We start from the raw sequence: 12,321 nt of genomic DNA, 5'->3' as shown, positions 1-12,321 counted from the left end.
TTTTCTTCAAGAATATAAAATTCATAACTTCTTGTTCTGAACATATGAATATGGATTTACATATGCAGACCTAAATAACATTTCTTTTGATTTCGCCTTTATTCAGTCATTTTGAAATAATAAAAATTGGCAAACAAAGTCAGGCATTGGTGGTGCATGCCTTTAATCCCAGCACTCGGGAGGCAGAGGCAGGCGGATCTCTGTGGGTTCGAGGCCAGCCTGGTCTACAGAGCAAGTTCCAGGACAGCCTCCAAAGCCACAGAAAAACCCTGTCTTGAAAAACAAAAAACAAACAAACAAAAAAAAAGGCAAACAGATAGACTTTGAAAATATAATTTCTTTGCTATCTTTTTTATGAGTAAGATTAAAGAATGTGTGAGATACCATTTCAACAATTTATTCTGAACAGTGAATAATATGCTGATACTTCTGGGAACTTGGGTAAAGAAAGAGAAATTGTAAACCAGAAAGCCTCCAGACCGATGTCACTGTATGCTTCAGTTGCAGTAGACAGACAGATGAAACTACAGTAGGCAGACATGCAGACAGGGGACTACAGTAGATAGACATAGACAGAACTACAGTAAACAGACATATAGATGGTGGACCATAGAAGCCATACAGATGGGGGATTACAGTAGGCAGACATACAGATGGGACTGCAGTAGACAGACAGACAGAATATAATAGACAGACAGATGGGACTTTAGAGGGTTCAGTCTGGGGATCTGGGCACGATTGATGCATATGAGGATTTCCTTAGTCTCTGCATGTTAGTTAGAAAGGAGCTCCTTAGGTTGGGTTCTGTGTGGGGTGGCTTTGCGAGTTTGACTTCCGGCTACACCACCGGGAGCCTTCATTCCGGTGGCATAAGCTTGCATCGAGCTTCACTCACAGGCACTGCCTAGCTTCCACTGTCCGCATTCCTTGAGTACCTCAGGGCTCTATGTCTGCTCTCCTCTGGGGTCTTCTGCCCCCATTGCACTGTTCTGGTGGGACTGCTTTCAGAACTTTTCTTTATTCTGAAATTTTGGTGTAGGTTTCTCACAGGTTGCTGGTCTTTGAGGCCCCATCCATTCCATGATTCTGTTTCCTGATGCAGGTATTTTTTTTTTAATGACTGCTTGCACATAGTGCTCTGACTGAAGCTTCCATGTAGATATTCTAGAGCTGTGCATTTGGATTCACTTTGGAGCTATACGTTGTTTGCAGAACCGTACAAGAATAGTTTGAAGTGGTCTGAGCATTTTCCATGTATCAGTGCTAAATCTTGCAAGTGCCTGTCCCAGAACTTAAGACATGGCTGTCCTCATCATCCCTAAAGTCCTTAGCTGATTCAGGGAGGTGGGAAGCTAAGAGTCTCCAGCAGGACGTGCCCTGTTTCTTCTTTTGGAATTGCTCCGTCATGGAGGAAGAAGACGGAGGAAGCGGACAGAGTGGTCCTGTTGCATTTGCTCATATATAGTGGACTTTTTTCATATGCAGACATTTTTTAAAAAGAACATCATCAAACATGGCAATCAAATAATGGGCAGAACAGACCTGGAACCTTGGACTTGTCTTGGTTTGTGGTTGAAGCCCCGTTCCCATTGAGGAGAACAGAGTCTGGAGTAAGGGGAAGAGGTAAGAGTCTCCAGAAGACAGGGCCACGCGGAGAAGTCACTGGAGTCTGGGGCCTCATCATATGGTTCAGTGCTGCTTTTTCCAAGTCTGAATCACAACCCCCTGACCCCACCTCTCACCCCCATCTATTGTCTTTTTAAAAATAAGACATGGATTTGGCTGTGTCATAAGGGAACTTATTTCTTATGTAGAAGTCCAAGTGATCTGTCCCAGATCTGCATCCTAATCTGAACGGATGAATTCACAGCTCTGTGTGGGAGGGAATGGGGGGGGGGCTTGGGCTGTCCACTTCCTCTTCTGCCCAGTGTGGACCGCCTGGGAAATCCTTAGATGTGCTACTCATGCTATTTTTGATGACGGAGTGAAACACGTACACACATACATTGTTGCAGAAATCTGTCTAACTGTGATTTGGGGGGCAGGACTAATGGAGCCTTGTGAAGTGGCCACTGACCTGTTCTTTCAGGTACATCTGTGTCCTTGAGTTTCTGACACAAACCCAGACATGAGCTTGGCCTTCCAGTCCTTCACTGAGTACCTGCTACATTTCAGACACTGCCCAGGACATGCCCTGAACACAGCTCCCGGTGTCTTAATGGGCAAACCAAGCCTCGAAGCTAATATGTTTTCACAACCACACTTCTCTGTCGAGCACTTTTTTTTTTCTTGGTTTTTGGTTTTTTGAGACAGGATTTCTCTGTAACTTTGGAGCCTGTCATGGAAGTCGCTCTGTAGACCAATCTGGCCTGAAACTCAGAGATCTGTCTGCCTCTGCCGCCCGAGTGCTGGGATTAAAACATGGCATGTGCTTGGGCTTCTAGTTCAGATGCCGTCTCCACCCAGCGTCTCTGTGATAACCACAGTCAGAGCTCACTGTGCCTGCTCATTGTACAGGCTGTCTGCCCTGAAGGGTCTTCCTGTGGCCTGCCTGGCTAGTGTGAAGCTGTGTGTCTGAGCCTTTGTACCTTCTGGACACAGCACAGGGCCTTCCGAGTCCTGCAGAGCCCTTACACTGGGATGTGCAAACGTGAAGCAGCCTAAACATCTGGGGTGTGTGCCTGCGATCATAAGGCGTTCTTTAGTTAAAAGAGCACAGTTTGGTTAGGAAAGGTCTTCCGAGTGCATCTTCTGGGTGAGTTCCCCAGACTCAGGTGTCTGTGGTAGTCATAGAAGCCGACTGTGTGTGAGCCGTCGTCTTGCAGTGACTATGGAATAAGTAATACATTTAAAGGTCTGGCACACAGTGCTCCCCATAAGTTGGAAAGGCTATTTTTTATGGATGTGATTATTTTAATGAGAATTAGGAAATAGAAGATGACTGTTAGAAATTTCTTGTTGAAAGAGATTCTAAAAATACCCGTGGGCTAACTGGATTTGAATTAAGAGCTCCGGGTGTGTGTTTGGTCTTTCCTCCAAGTCATGTGTGTTTTGCTCATTTTTGGAGAGAGGGAAATAACATCATTTCCTCCGAGCCCTCTGCTTCCTCCTGGCCTCTGGCCTTGCTTATGGCTTGGGTTCAGATCCTGCAGCTTTCCATGCTCCAGCAGCCAAAGCCACTCCCCGCCCTTTATTTTCTGCTGTCTTTTGAGGTGCACTGTCATGTTTGTTACCATTTCCTATGGCTTTTGTGGGGCTGAGGGTCTGCCCTGTTTTTAGCCCCCCCTCCCTCCCCCCCCCGGTCTTCCTCAGAGACAGTGGACGCTGCCCTTGTGGAGGACCTTGTCCCTGCCTCTGCATACTCTTGCATGTTAGCGATTGAGGGAGAAGACAGGCCTTAGCAACCCCCCGTGCTTCATTCCTTGGTGAGATAACACTCTCTCTACAGTAGCGAAGGCTGGCGAAGAAGCGGAACTGGACTTAGTCTCCCTTTACCTCTTGCCAAGCCCAGAAAGGGTGCTGATGTTTAGGGGGATGAGGGACTCTCATCCTGTGGTGGCTTCTTGGTGCCCAAGACAGTTTTGGGTACTGTTTTCTTTCAAAACAGATAAAGTTTTCTGAAGGAAGCACTAAGCAGCACATCAGATTTGCCATTCATTTCCAAGGAGCCTTCCGGGCACAAAGGCCGATATTTCCTGGATGTGGCTGTCAGAGCTGGGTCCAGTCCTTTTCCTCCCTGGGGTGGTTTGGTCTCACAAGCCTCTTATCTACTTCCCAATGCCTGTCTCCAGGCCCTGGCTTTTGCCTATGAAAAGAGCCACCCACGCAGGACTAGCCCATCTTCATATCTCTCTGGTACAAGGACAGATGCTCATTCTGTTGGGTGAGTCCCAGGCCAGTCTGTTGTGACTCAGAAAACTGTAAGGTCTCCATTATGATTTTGACAATGAGGTCCAAAGATTTTGGACGTGACCCTAAACATTTTTTGCAATAAAATTTCTAAAATCTCAAAAAACTACCCTTTTTTAATTTGTGCTGGCAGTTGAACCTAGGGCCTCATGCATGCTGGGCAAGCTCTTCCGCTGAGTTAACAATCTCAGTTCAAGTTAGCTTAGTTTCTGTAACCAGCATGTGAGCTTTTAAGATAGAAAACACCATTTATTAAATTTAATGGTGAATTTGAAGGGTGTGTTGTCAAGCCACGTAGATACTTTTTATCATACCTTGAGATATAACACATGTGGACTGTTGTGATTTTTTTTTTTGCCCTGTTAGTGGTCACACCTGACTGTAAAGATGAACATTTATTTTTGAGTGACATGGTGTCAAGAAACCCGATGGACACCGAGATTGGCGAGCCAGCGTGTGGTGATGGGGAGGGTGTTTCTGAAACCAGCCTGGCTCTAAAGGAAGAAGCCTAGAGCCTGTTTGTCACTCCCTGATCTGCAGCTTGACTCTTGAGCTTTTATTTCATGCTCGGCTCTTGTCAGCAGAGAACAGACGTCTTCTTCAAATGATTCACCACGGTGATATTTTGTCTGTTTGGTGGCCAGTGGAGACACGGCTTTTCCAGTGTATGCAGCCTAAAGAATAATATGAGATGAGTATATATGAACTTAGAAATGAAATGTGCTAGATATTTTTTAACAGAATGACGGGTCATTATAGACACTGCAATGTTGTCCTATGGCACAGTACTTTTCTTATTTTGGGATGGGCAGTGCGAGCTTTCTTTGAGCTTAGATGTAGAAAAATAAAGTATGGTTCCTTAAGGGGGAAAAAAGACCAATTGTTTAAGTGTGATCCCTGAAGGCAGCATATGTTGGCTTATGCCTTTGTGTCCATTCTCACGTACCTTATGACTGGCTTAGTTTGCCATCGGTGTTTGTTTGCGATGGGGGCCCGTGTTGTTGCAGGCAATCCTTGAACATTCCAGGCATAGGGGGAGGACCTCTAACTGATCCTGCTGCCTGAAGCTGAGTGCCTGTTACAGCTTCGTGCCGCCACACTGAGTGCCAGGGTTACAGCTTCGTGCCGCCACACTGAGTGCCAGGGTTACAGCTGCCTGCTGCCACACTGAGTGCAGGGGTTCTTGTTGGGCAGGCACCCCAGCTGAGCCACACCCCACCTCTCATGTACTGACTTTCTGTTTGGTCTGGTTTTTGTTTTGTTTTCCTACCCCAGTTTTTTTTTTAAAGATTCTGGTTGCGATACCGTCTGCTATTTTGGTGCTTTGGGGATTTGTAATCCGCATCCTTCAGCTTTGACAACCCCCACAGACTCAGGGTTGTAGCGCCATGCCACGGTGCTGTGTTGAGGCACACACGCTAGACCTGCCCTAGGCCTACCCTTTCCATTCTTTCCTCCCTTTCCCTTCATCATGTACGTTGTGCTTTTCTCCTTCCTTTTGAGAAAGGCTTACTTTTGTTCTTTATCCTCTCTTGCTCTGGAGCGTCCACTGTTAGGACACTAACTAGCGTAGCTATGTGGAGGCAGCTGTATTGTGGAAACAGTTTAACTCAGCATACTTGTGCGGCCATAGGCCAAAGTGCAGTAAAACTGTCCAAGACAAAAGTACCAATAGCTGTAGGATGAGGTTATCCTTTACGATGTGATACGGTGACTATCTAGGAGAAGGTTGTAACACCGACTCACATATAACAAGATGATGTTTTCCAGAGGGCAAACAATCTGAGTTATCAGTACAAGGCACTTAAGTACATAAGGCATTTACAAAGTATTTTACAAGGAAGGTCAACTTAGGGACTCTCTTCATAAAACAAAACCCCTAAGTTTCTCCCCCTCCTCTTTTGTGTCTTCTTGTGGGCTGTCTTGCCTCTTGATCAGACTCAAAATGAGGTTAGATTTGGCAGGCGGGGCTTAGACATTTTTAAGTACATTTTTTTTTTTGGTGGGGGAGGGTTAACAGTTTAGAACCACTTGGATGTCAGGGCTGAACCAGAGTTAGAAAGGAAAAGAAACAGTTGGGATTTTTAGTTCTAGAAGAGAATGTTGACACCAAGCTATTTGAAGAGGGCTGAATTGAGAAGGGGATTTCCCTAGTGTGGTTGAGCAACTCCGGGATTCAGGATGGCATGGGAGGGAATGCCATTTTGAGAGCCTTTGGAGAAAGGCATTTGAAACAGGAGGACAGAATTAGTTATCTGAATTCAGGAAAGTCTTCTGAGACAGATTGTAATCTGTTAAACACTAGTTAATAGAGAGGTCCAACTGAAGGTACTCGGAAGGGACTGGGCGAGCATCCAACCCATCCATTAGGGCAGAGCCTGAGACTGAAGTGGGGGTGGGAGTTGGGGGGCTTGGGGGGAGGGTTGTGCTCCCGGTCATGTGTGCTTAGGCAATGGTGCCGGTGTTTTGAGTAGTTCAGGCTTCCTTTCTGTTTTGCACCTGAGGCGAAGCAAACTTAGCAAGGAAATGGCAGGGTGGAGAGCAGGGAGTGTGGAGAAGGAGGCCCTGCCTTGGCCCCTGATGACCACGCAGGCAGAACCACTGTGATTAACACTCTTGAGAAGAAATAAGATGGAGGAGGAACATAAATACCAGCCTGGCTCTTTGGAACAGGCAACCCACTATTCTCCCTCACAGAAAATAACAGATGAGCCCCAAACCAAACTTTTGAAACTGAAACATGGTACCAGATAGAGCTGTTTGGAAATGCACAGCAGGCATGCCTTGGTGCTCAGCGAGCAGCTGTGTGGCTGATCTGGAAGTCTTGGGAACCCCGTGTCACCCTCATTCCACAGAAGAGGCGGAGAATCTCCGCTATTCTCGGGGTGGGGCAGAAAGTGTGCCTCTCCCCCACGCTATCGTCGTGAAGTCATCCCTGTGTGTGGTAAATAATGCTGACATGTCACAGAATAATGAGAAGCACGTGGATCATGACTGCTTTTAGCCAGAACTTCTCGAGATTTATTTAGTTCCTTAATTATAGAGAGGCTTGGAGGCCTGGCATATGGCTTCAGTTTTATAGTTATAAATGGTGGCCTTAGGATCCGTGTTTGTAGAGTTGCCATGGAGGAGGACGAGTGCATCCAGATAGGGCTTGGATTCTTTGGGGCATGGTTTTTGGTCTTTATGGGGAAAAGGGATGGGGGAGCTCTGTAAGGGTTAAGTGAGAGCATTATTCTGACTTGGGGTGTATCAGGGTAAGGCAGCTTTCTTTGTGCTCAAGTATTTCGGTCAAGTTCCATGTCTCTAGAGTCTTAGAAGAACTATCCCTTTTAGTTTTTATCCTGTGCTAAAATTAACACCTTCCGTTAGATGAATCGGGTCCTGAAGTGGTTGAGTACGGTTGATTTTTCTGTATCCACGGATTCGAACAGGCTTGGATCAAAACTACCAGGGAAACAAACACATTACATCTGCACCAAATGTGTGCAGATTCCCCTCACCCCTCATCATTATTCCACACAATATATATATTTGTAGCACTAGCATTGCAGGAAGCATTGTAGCCACCTAGAGATGTTTTAAAATAGTCCGGGAGATGTGCAGGGGCTATTTGGATACACACATCATCTTATATAAGGGCTTGAACATCCACCATTTGGGAGGTCAGGGAGAGTCAGCAAGAGGCATGACAGGTGGTGCTGGGAGAAAAGTCTTCATAGATACAGAGGGATAATTATATTTCTGTGTGGCATAACGAGAAAAGGAAGTATTCCTTTTCCTTAGGCGTGTTGCCCTGCTGCAGCACCAACAGAGGCCTGTATTCAACCGTCCATGAAGAGCTGAGTAAACCTGTGTGGTTGGAGAACCTCATTTGTAGTCACTATAGTGTGCTTTCTGTGGGGTGCTTGCCAGAGGTGATAATGAGTGTGACATCTCTGAACTGTTTCTGGAAGTTAGAGGTATAGGTGGGAGGCAGGCTGGTAAGAAAGTCTAGGCAATACTTTCCTTCCCTGGATGAAGGTCATGGAGAGAGTGGGTTTGTAGGTATTTAGTGTTGGTTATGGAGCTCACTCATTCCAGCACTGACATTGCCCTTGTGTGAGAAAATGCATGCATGCATTCCTTCCTTCATTGGCTCTGTTACATTGTAGATTTAAAGCTGAGTGCATGATACAAATAGTCATTAGTTATTAAAAACCTCTACCGTGCAGGCGCTTATATTGTGGGAAGGGATAACAACTTGTACACATAGCCAACTATGACACAGAAAGCTGTTCTGGCATTTTTCCAGGTTCAGATACTACTGAAACACCTTTATAGACTTTAATCCTCTAAACTAAAATAATTGGCCACATTGTCTATTTTGTACTTGTGGCCCCGTGTAGGTGGTGGCAGACTGTGACCCAGGAGTCACTTCTAGCATGTGCTCTGCCTCTGTAATCCTTATTGCCCCATTCACTGGTATCGTGGAGCAGAGGAATGCTAGCGGCTTCTACCCGAGAAGGCAGAATGCTGGAGAAAGAAGACCGAGGCTGCCGAGCTGCTGTAGACCAAGAGCAAGGCACAGTCACATGAGCCTCAATGGGCAGTGAGAGTAGTGTCCAAGGTTCAAATGTGACGTCTGGAGCAGAGAGGCTAGGAAGATGACAGGTAGTTAAGAGCACTGGCTGCTCTTGTAGAAGATCCAGGTTCAGTTCCTAGAACCCAATTGGTAGCTCATCTGTAAATCCAGTTCCAGGGGACCTGATGTCCCCTCTGACCTCTGCAGGCACCAGGCACGCACGTGTGCACATACATGGGAGGAGAACCCCCATACATGTAAAACAAGTCTGAGTCACCTGGTGCAGCCCTGTGCAGCTAAGAGTCATGTGCCAGTGCCTTCATTATTTTCTCTTCACTTTTGCTCATTTATTTATTCAACAGTGTGTTTAGTTTGCTTACTACATGTACTTACTAACTCAGATATGTAGACGCGAGGGTTTCAAAGTGATAATGGGTCGACTCGCCTCTGGGACCACACAGCAGCGTAGTCGGGAGGTAAGAAGCGTTATACTGTATCCGAGCACCCATGTCCCTTCTGCCTGTCCTCAGCTTGCTTTCTCCATGCTTCCTTGTCACACTGTGACCCAGGCAAATGTCAGAGGCACTATAAGTTGGAGTAGGATCAGTTCTGGCTCAGCCATTTCATCCTGGCAGTATGAAGGTACATCCTTGCTTGTGCCAGTCTTGCGAGATTTTTAAATGAGTAGACATAAACAGATTGTGGAAAATTCTAGTACCTGGAACTGTTCCTAGCTCCCAGTACTGACTTTTCCACTCCCTTGCATAGTTCTGCACATGAGTGCTAGCATATCTTTTGTTCTTAATTTGGACCCCGTGTGGCCCCTCCCAGGTCCCCTTCCATATGCCTCCCAGCATTGTGGAACGGCTCATGCACCCTGTGCTTGTCTGCTTTTGTGGTAGTCTGCCCTTTGTCTATGCACAGAAGCTCTTTGCCTTGCAAATTCATTCGTTGGAACTAACTTTCCACCTCTTGAAATTTCTCTAACTCTAATGCCTTCCTCTTGGGGTCCCCGTCTCGCTCTGCAAGCTTCCCGCATTATCACTGGGCCTCTGCTTTCAACTGAGAACTTACAAAGAGAGTGAATATTATTTTATGTCCTCAGCATGTTCTTGACACACGCTCAACGTTCAGTAAATGACCGGTTAACTTGGCAAAAAATAATTACCATATTGCCCAGAATTGTTTCATTGTTTTCAATGACTAAAGGGGGGGGGTGTTTACCTTGTTACTACAACTCAACGAGGAGTAGTCTGGCTGCCTTGATAGGGACATTCTGTCTTTGTAAGGTAGGATGAGAAGCTAGGGACCCCCAAGTCGACAGGAGCCACAGTGAACTCCATGGTACCCAGTGGACCTTAAGTTCCATCTTACATTTTGAAGGCCATTGCGCTGTAGTTAGCTTCATAGTAATAAAAACTAGATGATATTTGATAGTGTTGTTTAATCTTTGGAAAAAGTTTTCTTTTTCTTTATTATATTCAGGCTTCCATAAGATGATAATGGCTTCCTCCGTATATGGAAATGCTTGAATATTGCCCTGAACAATATGATCTCAATATTATCCAGTTATGGACATGCAGTGTAATATTTTTTTCTTTGGTTCTCTGAACTACCTAGGTTTTAATTGACAGGCAGACAGACACACACACATGCATGTGAGGGTTAAATAAAACTTAATTTTAAACTACAATAAATCAATGTCATTTGCTTAGGAGAGAATATGTGGGGAAAGGTAAATAGGTCGGAGAGGATGGATATGGTGATTTGTATATTTTAAAAATCGGGAGGAAATACGATGTGACGATTTCCTCGTTCTGTGAAACAAATCACAGAGGCCCCTAAAGAACCCGAAGTTACCTGATAGGCACACACCAACTAGCTGAATTCTAAAGCTTTCCGCCCACATCTCTTTTCTTTCAGCTTTGCTTTGTCGGATGAAGCTTACAGATCCCTCCGTGATCAAGATAAAGACCAGTGCATACTCATTACTGGAGAAAGCGGAGCAGGAAAAACAGGTGAGGCCACCACCAAGCAAACTGACCCTTCCCTCTGTGAAAGGCAAATGCTGCGGATGACAGCAGTAAAGAAGACAGGTGACCCTCAGGAGCCAGGCGGCCTCGCCAGGCGGCCTCAGCTGCTGCGTGGGAGCGAGGCGTCCACCGTTGGTGTGCTGTGGGCAGCACATCTCTCATGGGAGGGACCAAGCCAGTGAAGGTCCTAGCACTGGATTCTAGTTCCTACTGGCGCCATCTTTGGCTCCATCATGGTCTTTGTCTTTCCTTGGCTGTGTGGCTCTAGGGAGTTGACCCTTCCCAATGAGATGCCAATTTATTCTGATCTGTGGCAGTGACAGCCATACCTGGCCTCTGCTAGAATTCTAAAGTGAGGGAAGGTGCCAGCAATGCTTGGTTTCATTTTAGAGCCTCTTCCCACCTAAAGATTTGAGATTATGTAGATGTCGTCTGATGTCTGCAAGGGCAGGCTGTGCTTTTTTTCTTGGGCTTATGTCACTGACCTGGTCCTGAATGAGGACATGGTTTTGATAAAATGGTTTCTTTGATAAAAACAGAATGGCAAAGGGGGGGGGTCATGTTTCTCTGTAAAATGCTTATAAATGAGAATCTCTGTAAGCATTTCAATGGATCAGATGTGATAGACAGGGATGGATTATGGCACTCGGGAGCCAAAGAATACTGAGTGTTAACAGCGCAGATAGAAGGGTATTCTGGCATTCGGGAGCCAAGGAATACCACAGGTCACAGCAAGCATAGCAGCTTACAGCCTTGTTTCAGGGAAAGGCTTCCCCAGTGTATTGTCTCCACCCAGGGTCGTCTCTGCTCCAGTGAAAGAAGGTCTCACCCAAACCTCATTCAAGAGACTTATCGGGAGGGAAGAATCCAGAGTGGCAGAGGACAGCCGGGCAGCCTGAACAGACACAGGATTTATATAGAGATTCGTAGGGGTGGAGTTTTTCAGGGTGAGGATTGGTCAGATTTCAATCCTGAGCATAGGATGACTAGAACTCCTGCTCAGAGATTGGTTAGTTTTCTGCACAGGGTTAGGGTCAGATTTGGCTCAGGGCCAAAGTGTGTTTCTTTCTCTGGTCCTTTTTAGTCTTTTGGCTCTAGTTTTAGGGCCAGGGTGTATTTCTTTCACTGGCTCTGATTCCAGGGACAAAGTGTGTTTCTTTGGTACTGGTTTCAGGGTCAGGGTTCATTTCTTTGGTTCTGGTTGCAGGGCCAAAGTGGGTTTCTTTGGCTCTGCTCAAGGTGTGTTTCTTTTTTTTTGTTTTGTTTTTTGTTTTTGTTTTTACGAGACAGGGTTTCTCTGTATTGTTTTGGTGGCTGTCGGTCCAGCCCGGCCTCGAACTCACAGAGATCCGCCTGCCTCTGCCTCCCGAGTGCTGGGATTAAAGGCATGCGCCACCACTGCCCGGAAAGGTTTGTTTTTTTGACTGGACCCTTTTCCTTACAATCTCATAAGTGGTTGTCCCTTTGAGTATGCAGACGTGTGGTTTTAAGTGTTTCCATCTTGCATGTTATTTAATGGTCAGACTCAACACTTTAGGGATCTTCCTTGATCAAGCAAAATAATTGTAGTTGGCACCATTACTTTTGTGAGCCACATCTTTTCCAGCCAGTCTTTATTTATTTTGAGCCAGTTTCAAGTACATTAGGCTAGCCTTGGAAAACATGCTTTGTAGTCAGGGATGGTCCTGAACTCCAGATTTCTCTTGTCTCTGGCTCCCAATTGCTAGGAGTGCTAGTATTTCAAATGTTCAGCACCACACCTGGCCTCAGGCTAGTATCAACGGACAAGATTACTTCAAACCTACATGTAGAATA

At 45.9% G+C, this 12,321-nt stretch overlaps 1 protein-coding gene across 6 annotated transcripts in view; it reads left to right on the top strand.

The window, feature by feature from the left end:
• Myo1b (myosin IB) overlaps window positions 1-12,321 on the top strand; it is a 162,752-nt gene that overhangs the window by 67,920 nt on the left and 82,511 nt on the right. For all 6 annotated transcript variants that reach the window (XM_040753657.1, XM_040753662.1, XM_040753660.1 and 3 more), the window contains exon 4: window positions 10,397-10,491. In XM_040753657.1, coding sequence (XP_040609591.1) covers window positions 10,397-10,491 — 95 coding nt within the window. The remainder of the gene's footprint in view (window positions 1-10,396; window positions 10,492-12,321) is intronic.

The sequence above is a fragment of the Mesocricetus auratus genome, unplaced genomic scaffold (genome assembly GCF_017639785.1).
Source record: "Mesocricetus auratus isolate SY011 unplaced genomic scaffold, BCM_Maur_2.0 Super-Scaffold_100010, whole genome shotgun sequence".
Classification (NCBI taxonomy): domain Eukaryota; kingdom Metazoa; phylum Chordata; class Mammalia; order Rodentia; family Cricetidae; genus Mesocricetus; species Mesocricetus auratus.
Note: the sequence above shows the minus strand (reverse complement) of the source record. Positions and strands in the feature narration are given on the sequence as shown.